Genomic DNA, 16,543 nt, shown 5'->3' with positions numbered 1-16,543 from the left:
TTCAGTGCTACTTAATATAATTAATAATAATAATTTGATTAATTTAATTTTTATTTAATTTGTCATCAACTGTAGTGTAAGTGCTGTTGAGTTGACAGTGCACCCAGTGGGGTGCCCTTGCCCTGGGCTGGCACTAGTGCCTACTGCCTGTCCTGCTTAAATAAATTAAATAGAATTCATAAATAATAATTTAATAGAGTCTATAATTTAATAGTTCATTATAATATTATATATATATATATATTTGTCAGTCATATATATATATACTATAGTATACTAGTGTAGAGTGTACTGTAGACATTCATCTACTAGTGTCTAATTTAAAATCAGTAATATTAATTAATATAATTAATAATTGAATTCATTATAAAATTATATATATATTTGTCAGTTATAGTTAGTAATAGTATACTAGTGTAGAGTGTACTGTAGACATTCAAGACATCTACTAGTGTCTAATCTAAAATCAGTAATATCAATAATTCTATAATTCTTTCTTATCTTAATAGTTAATTAAATTAGCTATAAATAAAAGTAATAATATTAATTAATTACTACTAGCGTATAGTTCAGCTAATCTTATTAGTACTGGTGCTGCAGCTCTATAGTTTGTGCTTTGTTTTAGCAACAGCAAGAGACCAAGTCAATTTTTCTTAATTAATAATCTTTCATTTTATTTCATTTGTTTTGCTCACCTCAGTCCATCAGTGAAGTGAACTTGTTGGGCTAGTGAGTGCAGCCGCATAAGTGCTGTGTTTTTTTTTGATCAGCAAGCAGTGACGATAACTGTTTTGCAAAGATTTTCTCATTTATTTTACATTTTATTTCAATTTTATTAAAAGTACCCTTAGTGTTTTGCTCACCTCAGTCCATCAGTGAAGTGAACTTGTTGGGCTAGTGAGTGCAGCCGCATAAGTGCTGTGTGTTTTTGTTCAGCAAGCAGTGAAGCTAACTGTTTTGCCGTGACATTTTATTTTATTTCTAATTCTTTTCAAGAAAAATTGACTGTGACGAGCTGTACTAAGCAAAGCTTCAAGCTGTAGTACTAAAATAATTCTAATCTTCTTTAATCTTAATCTATAATATATTATAAATAATATACAACAATATAAATTCTAATTCATAATCTATAATATAAGTAATTCTAATTCTAAATTCTAATTCATAATCTATATTCTTCTATCTATAATACATAATATATAAGTAAATTATTTCTAATCTATTAATATTATATAACTTAATATTAATTAATAAATCATACTGAATCTGATTTAACCTCACTTTAGCTTAGTGGGTTTGAGAGCGTCTGCCTAGAGGTAGACTTATAGTAAGGAAATATAGCTTTAGGCTAGCATAGTAGTAGGCTAAGCTCTTAGGCCCGTGTCAATTCAAATTAAAAATAAAATACTGCTAGTTATTAAATAGTTAATCTTGAGTTAATAATTTAAATAACTTTAGCACTTTGCCAGATTGCACACAACAGCACAGTGCAGTAGTGCATAGTTTTACTTTTTAAGCAGTAGCACTGAAGAGAACTTCCTCTAATTTTTTTGTCTTTAATTCGTTTTTCCTTTGTTTTTTTTTGTTTTTTTTATAGTTTTTTAAACACTACACTACACTACACACACAACACAAAATTTGAAATGGATCCTCCTTTTGGGACTAAGGAGGGACAAGCTCCATCTACCACCACCACCAGCACCACCACCAGTTCTAAGATGCAGCCTTTGCGTCAGTCTAGTCGGCCAAGTAGGCCAAGCTCTCGCTTATCATTTGGGGAAGCATTGCTTGAAGGATCATCAAGTAAAGGAAAGGCACCAAAAGCAGGCAGTAGTAGTGCGGCAAGGCCCACAAGCTCTATGGTTTTTTACGGAAAGCCTAAAGCACCAGAAGCACGTTCAAAGTTAAAGGGTAGCACAAGTAGTACCAGCCCAGTGACTAAAAAGAAGTGCCTTTTGCCCCAAGCAGCATCTTCCCCATCCACAAGCAGCATGCAAGGTACCAAGCAGAGCCAAATTAGCAGCAAGACTCAGAGGGGTCCCAAACAAAAGCGATCTCATTCCTTTGTAGGGAAAACCACCACCACCACCACCACCACCCCCCCACCGCCTCTACCACCACTAGTGCTGCGCCTACTGTTCCCACTGGTACCCGCCCACGCCATGTCCTCCTAGTACCTCTAGCAAGCCACCAAGTCCTTACAAAATTTTTGTAAAGACAGTTAGAGAGAGGGCTACACATAGTGGGACTCCACCTAGCGAGGTAGCAGAGGAGCCTGAGACTGAGAGGCCAAGTGCAGAGTCTATTCTTCCTGCTCGCACTACTACTAGTCATGAGTCTCACGACGATATCAGTCTTAGCTCCAGCCTAGCAGGAATTCCATTCGATCTGGCTAATGAAGAGCTAGACTATGAGCCAGAGGAAGTAGAGGAGATGAGTGGTCATGAATCAGATTCCTCAGGGAGCAGTGTCCAAATGACTAGTGCACAATTTTCCCCTGAGCCTCCACCTTCTCCGCTACGATCATCACCATCACCACCACCACCAGCAGCAGCAGCAGCAAAACCTAGCAAATCTAAAGCATTTAGCAGTCCCACTATGGCCAGTACTGTTACCACCAGTCCCACCACCACTAGTTCTGCCTCTGTTCATCCACCCCGAGCAGTAGGAGCAGCACCCAAGGCACACTCCAAGGCTATGCGCGCCCCAATTTGGGAGCACTTTGAAAATGTTGAAGAAGGGCGCTATGGAAAGTGCAAACATTGTGGGAAGCTAATAAGCAGAGGGAAAGTGTCTGGCCATTTTACCAGTGCTAGCATGAAGCATCACCTCAGCACTCAACACAACGCTGTGCTATTGGGGAAAGATGCAGAAGTAAAACTTAGTGCAGGCAGCATAGCTGGTGGCCGTGGAAAAACCCCAACAGCTTCTTCTTCTGAGCCAATAGCAGCAGCAGCAGCAGCAGCAGCTAGTGCTGGCAGCCAGAGACCAAGGCAGGTTGGAGCACTGCATGTCCAGCCCACCCTGGAACAATTTGTGGCATTCCAATCCAAAAGATCAATGCCCAAACAGCAGGCCAATAAAATAACGCGACTGATTGGTCAGTTCATTGCTGTTGGAGGGGCATCCTTCTCTATGATCGAAGGGGAGCCTTTCAAACAATTGATGGCGGCTGTGGCTCCACAATATACAGTTCCGTCACGTTCCACTTTCAGCAGGAACATTGTCCCCTCATTGTATCGGTCCTGTGTTGCAGCAGTGAAAGAGAAGCTTTCCAAGGCTGCTGGTCAGTGTGTTCATTTCACTACAGATTTGTGGAGTGCACCTAGCGGCCAGCATGCCTTTCTTTGACAGCACACTGGTGGCAGCCCGGTGTGTCTAAGGAAGCTGCTGCAGCAGGCTACCGATCTTTCCTTCTCCATGCAGAAGTGATGGATGAAAAGCACACTTCCCAAAATATTCTGCATGCAATGAGGAAAATGTTTAGCCTTTGGGTGGGAGCAGAGGCGGGCACCAATGTTGAAGTTGGTTTTGTGGTAACTGACGGAGGTGCCAATATGGTGAAAGCGCTGCGAGATGGTCATATTGTTGGTGTGCGCTGTGCAGCCCACATCATACATCTTGTAGTGAAGGCAGCAATGTCAGAAGGAACTAATGTGGTAGCAGTAGTTCTGTCCCGCTGCAGAAAGATCGCTGGGCACTTTCACCATAGTGTTAAGGCTAGTCAACTTTTGAGGGAAGAGCAAGAGAGGTCAGGTCTTCCCGTACACTGCCTACGCCAGGATGTCAGTACACGGTGGAACTCCACGTTAGACATGCTGGAGAGGATTTTGGAGCAGCAGAGGGCAATCCATAATCTTGCCTCAGAGCACAATATTGGGATTACCTCTCCATTGAATAGGGAGGATTGGACAGTGATCGCCCAGCTAGTGGCAGTCCTTAAACCATTCAGGGATGCCACAGAAAATTTAAGCTCAAACACTGCCAGTCTGGCCCAGGTAATCCCAGTGTTCTCCCATCTAGGCAGCAAGATGGATGTGTTCCTTGGAAACCGTGAGGCTGTTCAAGGTGGCACTCTACATCCTGACGTAGCAGCCATAGCCAGGAAGCTGAAGGATCTGCTAAAAGTACACCTTCACAAACGAATGGAAGAGAGTCCCGAAATGATGCTAGCGTGCCTTTGCGATCCAAGAATTAAGGGAAAGCTAGCTTTGAAATGTAATGTTCTCAGTAGCTACCGGGAGCAATTGGTCAACAAGGTGCGTGACTGGCAACGTAAAATGGGAATGCTGTCCGAGGAGGGAGAGGTGCAGGAGGAGGAAGAGATGATGTGGTCTGCTACTCCTAGCAGCAGCATCAGCAGCAGTGCCACAAGCAGCACAACACAGCTGAGTGGAGCAGCTGCGTTTTGGGAAGAGGCACTTGGGAGTATAGTTGGACCATCTGACAGAGCTAGCAGCAGAAAGGAGAGTAGTGCTGCTGAAATGGTCAAACTTTACCTCTGTGAAGTTCCTTCTGCGCCTAATGTTGATCCTCTTAGCTACTGGGATGAAAAGAAGAGTGTGTGGCCTGCACTCTCATGGGTTGCGCAGCAGCTACTATCATGTCCGCCAACCACTGTTCAAAGTGAGCGCGTGTTTTCTATGACTGGAAACATACTGAGTCCACAGCGCTCACGCATGGCACCTCATCTGATGGAGCAGATTGCCTTTCTTAAATTCAATCTGCCCAAGTTGGGTTACCCAGCTCTTAGCTTGGAAAGTTAATTTTTTTTCTCTGTAATGTTTAAGGCAGTTTCTCCCCCTGGTTGCACGTGTTTGTGGTGTGGCAACGTCTGCTACCTCCGCCGGTGTAGCCAATTTACGCTAGGGCCTAGTGTCTGAGTTCTGGAAGTCCGCTCCCAAACGCCATGGACTGACAAACTTTCATGCTTTGCCCTGGGGTGAAACAGGTGAGCGGGTCGTCAATTGCCCACTCATTCACCTTTTTCCGTTTCCAACGCTGCTGCTGGTGGTGGTGCCAGTATCTTTTGCCAGTTCGCTTCCTGGCTGAAATCATGCCTCAAATGTCCCTAATGGAGAGGGTAGTTTCTCCCCCTGGTTGCACTTGCTGCGGTGTGGCAATGCCTGCTACCTCCGCCGGTGTAGCCAATTTACGCTAGGGCCTAGTGTCTGAGTTCTGGAAGTCCGCTCCCAAACGCCAAGGACTGACAGTCTTCGGATGCTTTGCCCTGGGGTGAAACAGGTGAGCGGGTCGTCAATTGCCCACTCATTCACCTTTTTCTGTTTCCAACGCTGCTGCTGGTGGTGGTGCCAGTATCTTTTGCCAGTTCGCTTCCTGGCTGAAATCATGCCTCAAATGTCCCTAATGGAGAGGGTAGTTTCTCCCCCTGGTTGCACTTGCTGTGGTGTGGCAATGCCTGCTACCTCCGCCGGTGTAGCCAATTTACGCTAGGGCCTAGTATCTGAGTTCTGGAAGTCCGCTCCTAAACGCCAAGGACTGACAGTCTTTGGATGCTTTGCCCTGGGGTGAAACAGGTGAGCGGGTCGCCAATTGCCCACTCATTCGCCTTTCCCAATGCTGCTGCTGGTGGTGGTGGTGCCAGCGTCTCTTCTCTGCCAGTTCGCTTCCTGGCTAGTGTCATGCCTCAAATGTCCGTAATGGTAAGGGCAGTTTCTCCCCCCTGGTTGCACTTGCTGCGGTGTGGCAACGCCTGCTACCTCCGCCAGTGTAGCCAGCTTACGCTAGGGCCTTGTGTCTGAGTTCTGGAAGTCCGCTCCCAAACGCCAAGGACTGACAGTCTTTGGATGCTTTGCCCTGGGGTGAAACAGGTGAGCGGGTCGCCAATTGCCCACTCATTCGCCTTTCCCAATGCTGCTGCTGCTGGTGGTGGTGGTGCCAGCGTCTCTTCTCTGCCAGTTCGCTTCCTGGCTAGTGTCATGCCTTAAATGTCCCTAATGGAGAGGGTAGTTTCTCCCCCCTGGCTGCGTCTGTTTGCGGTGTGGCAACGCCTGCTACCTCCGCCGGTGTAGCCAGCTTACGCTAGGGCCTTGTGTCTGAGTTCTGGAAGTCCGCTCCCAAACGCCAAGGACTGACAGTGTTTGGATGCTTTGCCCTGGGGTGAAAAAGGTGAGTGGGTCGCCAATTGCCCACTCATTCGCCTTTCCCAATTCTGCTGCTGCTGCTGGTGGTGCCAGCGTCTCTTCAATGCCAGTTCGCTTCCTGGCTGGTGTCATGCCTCAAATGTCCCTAATGGTAAGGGCAGTTTCTCCCCACTGATTGCACTTGCTGCGGTGTGGCAACGCCTGCTACCTCCGCCAGTGTAGCCAGCTTACGCTAGGGCCTAGTGTCTGAGCTCTGGAAGTCTGCTGCCAAACATCTAAGACTGACAGTGTTTGGGTGCTTTGCCCTGGGGTGAAACAGGTGAGTGGGTCGCCAATTGCCCACTCATTCGCCTTTCCCATTTTTCAATGCTGCTGCTGGTGGTGGTTGTGGTGGTGGTTGTGGTGGTGCCAGCATCTCTTCCGTGCCAGTTTGCTTCCTGGCTAGAGTCATGCCCAAAATGTCCCTAATGGTAAGGGCAGTTTCTCCCCCCTGGCTGCGTCTGTTTGCGGTGTGGCAACGCCTGCTACCTCCGCCGGAGTGGCCAGCTTACGCTAGGGCCTAGTGTCTGAGCTCTGGAAGTCTGCTGCCAAACGTCTAAGACTGACAGTGTTTGGGTGCTTTGCCCTGGGGTGAAACAGGTGAGTGGGTCGCCAATTGCCCACTCATTCGCCTTTCCCATTTTTCACTGCTGCTGCTGGTGGTGGTTGTGGTGGTGGTGCCAGCATCTCTTCCGTGCCAGTTTGCTTCCTGGCTAGAGTCATGCCCAAAATGTCCCTAACGGTAAGGGCAGTTTCTCCCCCCTGGCTGCCTCTGTCTGCGGTGTGGCAACGCCTGCTACCTCCGCCGGAGTGGCCAGCTTACGCTAGGGCCTAGTGTCTGAGCTCTGGAAGTCTGCTGCCAAACGTCTAAGACTGACAGTGTTTGGGTGCTTTGCCCTGGGGTGAAACAGGTGAGTGGGTCGCCAATTGCCCACTCATTCGCCTTTCCCATTTTTCAATGCTGCTGCTGGTGGTGGTTGTGGCGGTGCCAGCATCTCTTCTGTGCCAGTTCGCTTCCTGGCTAGAGTCATGCCCAAAATGTCCCTAATGGTAAGGGCAGTTTCTCCCCCCTGGCTGCGTCTGTTTGCAGTGTGGCAACGCCTGCTACCTCCGCCGGAGTGGCCAGCTTACGCTAGGGCCTAGTGTCTGAGCTCTGGAAGTCTGCTGCCAAACGTCTAAGACTGACAGTGTTTGGGTGCTTTGCCCTGGGGTGAAACAGGTGAGTGGGTCGCCAATTGCCCACTCATTCGCCTTTCCCATTTTTCACTGCTGCTGCTGGTGGTGGTTGTGGTGGTGGTGCCAGCATCTCTGCCGTGCCAGTTTGCTTCCTGGCTAGAGTCATGCCCAAAATGTCCCTAACGGTAAGGGCAGTTTCTCCCCCCTGGCTGCCTCTGTCTGCGGTGTGGCAACGCCTGCTACCTCCGCCAGAGTGGCCAGCTTACGCTAGGGCCTAGTGTCTGAGCTCTGGAAGTCTGCTGCCAAACGTCTAAGACTGACAGTGTTTGGGTGCTTTGCCCTGGGGTGAAACAGGTGAGTGGGTCGCCAATTGCCCACTCATTCGCCTTTCCCATTTTTCACTGCCGCTGCTGGTGGTGGTTGTGGTGGTGGTGCCAGCATCTCTTCCGTGCCAGTTTGCTTCCTGGCTAGAGTCATGCCCAAAATGTCCCTAATGGTAAGGGCAGTTTCTCCCCCCTGGCTGCGTCTGTTTGCGGTGTGGCAACGCCTGCTACCTCCGCCGGAGTGGCCAGCTTACGCTAGGGCCTTGTGTCTGAGCTCTGGAAGTCCGCTGCCAAACGTCTAGGACTGACAGTGTTTGGATGCTTTGCTCTGGGGTGAAACAGGTGAGTGGGTCGCCAATTGCCCACTCATTCGCCTTTTCCATTTCCTTTTCCATTTCCATTTCATTATTTTCCTTCTGATACACAACCAACCAACCAAACATAACACAATAACACAAATAACACAGTGACATAATACATAACACATATAACACACAGTGACAACACACATAACACACATAACACATACACGTACAATGCACAAATCACAAGGACCTTTCCTCTTGTTATTTGTCCTGGCCTTCACTTCTACACTCACTAGCATTAACGCTATAACTCACACTTCATACTATAACATTTTTCCATCCACATACCTGCCAACAGACCCAACTTTTTCAGGGACAGTCCTGCTTTTTTCCAGTCCTGTCCCATCTAATTTAGCTATCTAGGTATGCAAATACACGTTGGTAGTTATAGCTCGGTAGGTAGCACTAGTATAAACATTAAATAAATATAATAAAGTACTAAATAATAAATCTAACTTTAAAATACATTTAAATAAACCCCTTAATTTTTTAAAACCCATTAAAATTAAAATTAAATTATTATTTAGACATAATACATCTTTAACCAAACCAGTGCACTGCTCCTAATCTTAAACATAACCGTACATTAACCCTAAGCTATTTTTTAGTTCTTGTCCAACATTTTTCCATCCGCATACCTGCCAACACACCTAAGATTTTGGTGGACAGTCCTGCTTTTTTCCAGTCCTGTCCAGTAAAAGTTGGGTTGTTGCAAAGTATGCCATTGTGAATAGGTAGCAAATGTTAGGCATGTATTACAAGTGGTCCAAAATCAATTTAAAAATGTAAAATAATCCCTATTCTTTTATTAAACATCTATGGATGTGTGACTGTGTATGATAAACGGAGGCCAAGTTCCTTGGAGCATTTGTCTCTAGGTCATTTTGTGTACAGTACACCTCAGTACGTGTGTAAAACTCTATTGGTCGTTTCGGCAGGGGGCTGGCCTGCCATCAACGAATGAAGTGCGTTCTGCAATTCACTTGTTGATGCCAGACCAGCCCCCTGCCGAAACGACCAATAGAGTTGCACACACGTTCCTTCACGGCAGCTGCTGCTGCTCCGATGTGTTGTTAACCCCGTATTAACCCCTGCTAGGCAACCGGGAAGGAAACGAAGATTAAACGAGCACGAAGAATGTCCGCGAATATTCGCCCGAAGAGAAGACAGGAACGGGCGAATATTCGCGGAATACGAAGGTTTTTTTCCCCCCGAAGACAAGCACGAAGACGAACACGAAGAGCCCCCTGGTGCCCAAGTCTAATTTCTATACACAATTTTGTGGACTATTTAAGAGGGATATCTGAGAGGCATGGTGTAAACTGAATTAAATACTGTAGATGCTATAATATCACCTACATATATATCGCCATTCTTTCTCAAAAGTCTTTGGGGCATCATAAAATAAACTCAAAAGAAGCCATTGTATTTTTTTGTAAGTGAATGGTACTTTTAAGATCTTGCTTTGTGTAGGAATAAAGAAGTGATTCTTAGAGGCAAAATGTCAACTAACATAACACATTTAACTGATTTATGTGCTTAAGCTATGAGCATTATTTGCATGAAAGAGAAACTAGTGGCTACTATCTATTTTAACCATACAAATCCTTAACACCACCTATAAAGCTATACTGTATATGTGCTTAATGTCCTTGCTTCTCCTTGAGTGAAGTATGTAACAGCTATCCACCTGAATGGTTTGTTTAATTTTGATATGTATTGCAGTTTAATGTGTTGATTGGAGCTGTAGTTCCAAGTCAGTCTAAACAGGTGGGATCATGCAAAATGGTGTTCAGTGTTAGACATAACTGGTTTTACACAACATTGTTTATTTTGTATTACTGTACTTTAACCCCTTCATGACAAAGCCTGTACATGTACTCACAATGCGTTGTTTTTAATGGGTTTAAGGACAACCCATTGTCCTTAAGGGGTTAAAAGTATACAGCACAGTTCATCCAATTATCCTATTCCTAAGAGTTCCTTTCAGTATATGAATTACAGCAAGAATTCTTATTTGCTTTTTATATGTCACCAATTCAATATGGATAATTAACCTGTCTTGTGTGTGTGTCATTTATAAGTGTACTAGTTTATATGTTGTCATTAAAATGACATGCAGGAAATTCACTCTTTCTTCCATTCACAAGTCTCCCAACCCACACCACAAATCTCATCCAAACATGTCTACCCCCCCATACTGCATCTTTCTGTCTTTCCTCTACAAAAGTCTTTCCCAACCCATACCATATTACATCTCCACTGGACAGTCATTGAGCGGTTGTACATAAAATAGACTGCAATAGACAATAAATCTGATAAAAATGCAATAACAGAAATAGCATTAATAACTCATGGGCTTTAAACCGATAGATACTTGTATGCGGACGACTCCCAAAACAGCTGGAATAGGTATAAACATAGGACCAGTACTAACCCATTGTCACAATTATCCTAGCAAACATGCAAGCTTTAAACACCTCTCTTTGGACCCAGCTGGATTAGTACCCTTTGGCCTCTTCACTTTTACAGGCCAGCTCCTAAACTATTGCTATTCCTATGAGGTCCTCTAGGGTAATGCTTCTTTGTACATATGAAAGTAAAGATACACTACCAAGGGTCCTTATTTACATAAGCCACCAAACCCATACCCCTAGCAAAAATCACACCTTCAATGCATCTTTAGGTGCTTGTGGAACAGATCCTGTCCTTTAATGTGCACCCACTTGCTGAATACATGCTGCCTTGTGTATCCAGCAGGTGGTCACATGTATATAATTTATCAGCCTGCTGGCAGTAAAGTGCTGGGACCTCTACAAATATCACCCAAAGTCTCTGGAAACGATAGTGGATAACAAAGCTTCCAGGTCAGTTTGGTTAATTTGAGTTAATGGCCACATCCCCTCCTCATATATATTCCACCAACACTCTACATCTTTAGCGCTGCGAAATCTTTATAAATAACTGTAATGTAATGTAAATTCCGCAAACATTTTCGTCTATTTGAGGCCACCCCTGCTCTTTATATCGGCTATGTACCTTCTGTCTTTCTATAAGGGGCAGAAGAGGGACAACATTGCGGTGCCAGCACTAGGAAGTTTTCAGGTATGTTTACGAGCCATATTCTACCTAAGGAACGCACAATAAACTCTCCCTATAGCTTAGAAATAATCATAATGTGCAGGGGCATAACTAGAAGCCTTAGGGCCCCGGTGCAAAAATCTGTTAAGGGCCCCCCACACCCCCACCCCAACCCAATCTACTCCCTTCTCACACTATCTATCCCCTCTCCCCCCATTCTCACTATCTACCCTCTCCCCACCCCCCCTTCTCACTATCTACCCTCTCCCCACCCCCCCTTCTCACTATCTAACCTCTCCCTATCCCCCTTTGTAGGTCACTTACCGTGCAGTCCTGTGGTGCCGGCGCTCAGTGTGAAGCGCGGCACCCGAGACGCCTCACACTTCCACCGCTGCAGTCGGGGCAGTGCTGAGGCAGGCGGCGGCAGAGGAGACAGAAGGGCGCCGAGCGGTTGCTGAAAACGACCGCTCGGCACCCATTGGGCCCCCCTGACTGGCAAAACTCCAGGGCCCGGTCGCAGTTACGACTCCTGCGACCCCGGTAGTTCCGCCACTGATAATGTGTCAGACCTAACCTAATCATGCAGCCATTCCAATAATTTAATCTCTTGAATTGTCCTTAAATGCTTTGAGCGTTTCAATTAATCATCACTGTGTAGGGCTCCTTAAACAGATTTTTTTACACCAGTACTACACAGTACCTTTCTGAAAAGACATGGTGCCTATCAGCCATAGGCTTTAAAGAGTTGGTGCTTTGTTCCTTTTATCTGGCTGCTTCCTTTCTCCAGATTACACAGTGCGTAATTTATGTGACATTTTCCTGCAACTTTGTGTAGTGACAAGTAAATTTTGTTGTTATTTTGTTTGTTATTTTCCTTTAAAATTCCTTAATTTCTTAAACCAGTCGAGAAATGTGCAAATATAAGAATTGTTGCTAATATCTTAACCTGTGGGAATGCAAGATAAGAGGTAAAAATAAGACGTTTTCAAAACTATAAACCTTGACAGTTCACACAAAATTGAACACGTTAAGACATATTGGTACAGAGGGAGAAGAGGGCTCAGTCCTTGCAAGTTTACAATCTATAACAATAGCAGTTTTACAGCATAATACATACACCACAACTCAGAGCACACACAATAGCAACATATTGTCATTTTATTGTTACATTTATGTGTTAATGATTCTGTTGACCTTAGTACTTAGCCACAAATATCAAATGTCAGAAAATGCAGGGGTTGTATTGTCAGGGGTTACTGCTTTAATTCTTGTATATCCCATTGAAGAAACCTTGTTCTCTAATACTGCCTAATCCTAATAAAGTCTGCCTGCTCATTTAAAATAAACATACCTCCACTAATCTATCCTATTACAATAGTATTCACTAATGTATTAGCTTTCTTTATGCCACCTGCAGCAGAAGCAACAGAGTAGTTTGCCAGAACTTTCACGTGAGAGAGTATATATATTATTTTGTTTATCATGACCAATTTTAGTCATAACTGAGTGGTTTGATTATCACTGTACTTTCCTCCCCTGACTGGATAAACAAGTCGACTGTTTCTGTTAAACTTGAGCACACCTTGAGTCATAACATTAAAAACAAAAATATTACGTGGAAGACAGGATCTTTCAGTATCAGTTGACATGGACATCAAATGTTGTTCAGCTCTTGCTCAAAGAAATTAAGGGTTATCTTGGAGGTGTTCTAACAATATTATGATTCCTATCACACCATGGTTATACTTTCTCTTCGGCTTTACCCTGGTATTAGAAGCCACAATGTGCAACAGGCCAAATGGCATTGTTGCCAAACTAAATGGTGACATCATGATTGGAGGACTTTTTCCAATTCATAAAGAAATTCCAAACTTGGGAAACTACACTCAACCTTATGATCTTCTTTGTGCTGGGTAAGCTACCATTTATTTTAATCACCTATAAATGTTGTATTGTGTACAGCCAGTGTTAACTGACACCTCTTATGAATATTGTCATGTATTTTAGGTGTGGTTTAGATTCATAGAGGATTTTATGTTGGTTGACATTTTAGCTAATAAAATAGCTAGATCAGTATGTATTAGTCATTGCCAATCACATCTAGTTAACATTTTCAAACTATCCCTAATGGCATTGTTATATATGAAGGCAAAAAAATCATAATTTTACACGTGTAGGTTTTTCTGTGAATGGTGTAACTATTATTATTTCTTTTATTTATATAGCACCAGCACTTTGGAATAGATATATTGAAAGGATATGACAAAACTAGAATTGACAGACTAAGACAAATTGATACATTTTACATGTAAGCTCAGAATCTAAGGGAGCAAAATTGATTACAAACATTTTTGGGTTCTGTTTTTGCAGACAACCAATTTTGTTTCCTGACCTTTTGGTTCAGATCAAATTTTGAGGTTTTTTGTGTTTCAAAGCCAAATTCAGAGAAGTATTTTCAATAGGTAAGACCCTGCCACATGGCAGCTTTCACTGCAAATCCAGTGAAGGCTGACAAATGTGACATTTTAGAAAATGTGTCAGTGTTGGCTTTTAGCTCTGACATTCATGTGCATCAGTGCTTTCTTGGAAGTAGGTAGAACAACCTTGTTTTTGACCTCATATTTTTTCCCAAGCTGTGCTGGTGCCTGCAGGTATGAAGGAATTTTTCCCTTTTGGGAAAAGTTGGGATATATACGTAATAGTCCTTTTTTTTGCCATTATCTGGATTAATATAAACAGGGACATTTCAGAAGGTTAAACAATCCAGCCGTAAGTCTTTTCTCTAAATTACAATGTCACTGTGTAATTATATATTTCCCAAGGTTTGACTGTGATGTACACACTGTTGCTGATCTGACTGGACGTGCAAACTGGTATACACTAGTTCTTAAGAGCAAGTAAATGTTTATAGATAAGATCACACTTCTTTTTTCAGCCAGTAAGTGACAGTGGCTCGCTGATATAACTATGCATGACCTGTGCATTTTTGTTTAAATTTTATTTAAACTCTACAACAAAAATGTAAAATAAATCACTAAACAATATCCAAAAATAAATGTTACTTGTATATTGGAGGGGCTTAATAAGGAACATATGCCTTATATGTACACACAGCAGCACTTGAAAGCACCCTGTTGAACATAACAAGTCTCAAATTTGCCCAAAGTGGGACTATTACAAGGCTACCCTGGGCAGGGGAAAAAGCGACTAAGCAGATATAAGGAGACAACAAGGTGAGTAACAAGCACAATCAAGTTGTCCAGGCTGGTGGAATTCCACACCAAGCTAAAAGCTGGAGTCCTAGCACGAGGAAGTAGCGTGCAAAGAGTCAACAGGTTAATCCTTGGATCCAACAGAATTTTGTCAGCTACGCTAGTAGTGTCATAGATTGAACTCTCAAATGTTTAATAAAGAGGAGAGTGGCGGGATCAATTCCTAATAAAAGGGAGAAGATGAGCAAATTTGTCTACTGGCATAGGTTCTAAAAGAGACAGAACCACGTTATCTCACGGGATTGTTCCCACCACAAGCATTACTCAACCATAATAAATTATAGGTGGGTAGAATATTCTACACTGAACTGCAAAAAGTTTTACTTTACTATACATTATGCAGACCTAACTGAGCCTGCAAATATATCACAAAACAATTTGAGTTATTAGGGCCTGTAAATTAGTTGATGTGTGAGGAGGCAGCACAATGCATTCAATTAGACACAAAGAGAGTAAAACCTTGAGATGAAGACAAAAACAGAACAGCCAAACATATGTTTTTCACATTCTAGTGAAGCAAAATGATGATAATTAACCCCTTACGAAGCAGGGCTTTTTTTACGCTACAGGACCATAGCATTTTTATGTGTTTTTGCTATGTGGTTCTTCAACTGTTTTTTTCCCTTTTTTCATTTTGTGGACTCACACAAAGTAGATTTTTTTCAGGACAAGTAGGGGACACACATTTATTCAGTTTTACATGTACATAAATTATACACAGCTAGTATAAATAGGAAAAAAAACATACCAAAAATATATTTGTTAATCTGTCCTAGGTTGGAAACCATCCTAATTCATATATAATTTTTGTTTATTTTATTTTTTTCCCAGATGTTTATTTTTTTAACCCCTACCTAACCCTAATCATATCTAACTAATTTTCTACTAACTGTCACCACAGTAAATACAAAATGGGACCCAGGGAAAGACTTTTACTTGCTGTTCTCTCTCTCTCTCGGGATTGCAATTGAGAAGGAGAAAGGTGAGGAACAGACAAGCACTCTTTTAAAGCACTCTCATTTAACAGTATCCTTGCATGTTATTGTCTGTATAAGCGATCACATACACGCAAGTGCAGGGAATCTGATTTAGACTGCCTGCTTCAGTCACTGAGTGGTCAGCAGGTGACCCTCAATCACAGCAAAGTGGGACTGTTTATAATCCACGTTGTTCCAGGTACACCATTGGTCCTCTAGGGACATATTTTCTTGGTGCACTTGGTACATCATTGGTCACAAAGGGGTTAATTGTCCCACTTACTCTGTCAGTTGCGGACCCTATTGACATTGATTATCCTATGTACAAAAATAAAGTGAATAACGGCGCTTCTAATAGATATTTAGATATATAGAGTGAATATAAATAGCTGCCAGCACTTAACACTTAAGGTAAACCAAACAAAAGATAAATAAAGTACAGCGCTCCGTTTTGTTTGATTGATTATCCTATGTACCTGCTCAAACTTACTATGCACTACTTATGAGTTTAATCGCAAGATGGCAATAACAAATCTATTTGTGTTTGTCATATAAAGAAGTTTAACAGCAAAGGTCTTCATCAGCTCATTAAAAACATACTTTTTCTGTTCTTTTGTTTTAGATTTGAAATGAGAGGATTTATAAGGTCCCTAGGCATGGTTCATGCAATTGAAAGAATAAACAAATTGAATCTGTTGCCCGGTATTACTTTGGGGTATGAAATATATGATACATGCGGAGATGCATCCAAAGGCCTTCATCAAGCAATGAGATTTATTGGCCAAAGAAATGAAGGAAGCAGTGCAGTAAATGTAACATGCAACTACAGAAGTTATACCTCACTTGTGAAAGCCGTCATAGGAGCGGGGTACTCTGAGGTGTCCATAGCAGTGTCCAGACTTTTCAGTTTCCAACTCATACCACAAGTAAGTCAACATATTATGTATAGTTTAGATACACGTTATGCTTTTTTTTGCCCTTTCAGTGCCAACCACATACATGGTACATGGTCAGCAAGCATGCTAGAGTGCCAACCACACACCATGATCATACAAATGATCATGGAAATTCCTTTTCTGCAGTACAATGGAGATATTGAGCCAACCAAACACCCCCCATTCCTTTAGGTTGCAGTTAATCATGGGGGTTTCATCAGGGGAGATCAGTTTATGAGACTCTATTTGCAGCTTGATCACTTTAGGCAGA

The 16,543-nt window shown here is 43.1% G+C and overlaps 1 protein-coding gene across 1 annotated transcript in view; it reads left to right on the top strand.

Moving 5' to 3' along the window:
• Window positions 1–12,870: 12,870 nt before the first annotated feature.
• The window catches only part of LOC149288060 (G protein-coupled receptor family C group 6 member A-like), a 43,730-nt gene continuing 40,057 nt past the window's right edge, over window positions 12,871–16,543 (top strand). Inside the window, exons 1-2 of the mRNA XM_089492186.1 lie at window positions 12,871–13,001; window positions 15,960–16,263. Of these exons, the coding sequence (XP_089348312.1) occupies window positions 12,871–13,001; window positions 15,960–16,263 (435 nt within the window). The remainder of the gene's footprint in view (window positions 13,002–15,959; window positions 16,264–16,543) is intronic.

Source organism: Sceloporus occidentalis, unplaced genomic scaffold, assembly GCF_023333645.1.
Source record: "Sceloporus occidentalis isolate IW3139 unplaced genomic scaffold, rSceOcc1.0.p SCAF_54, whole genome shotgun sequence".
In the NCBI taxonomy this organism is placed as follows: Eukaryota; Metazoa; Chordata; class Lepidosauria; order Squamata; family Phrynosomatidae; genus Sceloporus; species Sceloporus occidentalis.
This window is presented reverse-complemented; position numbering and strand designations above follow the sequence as displayed.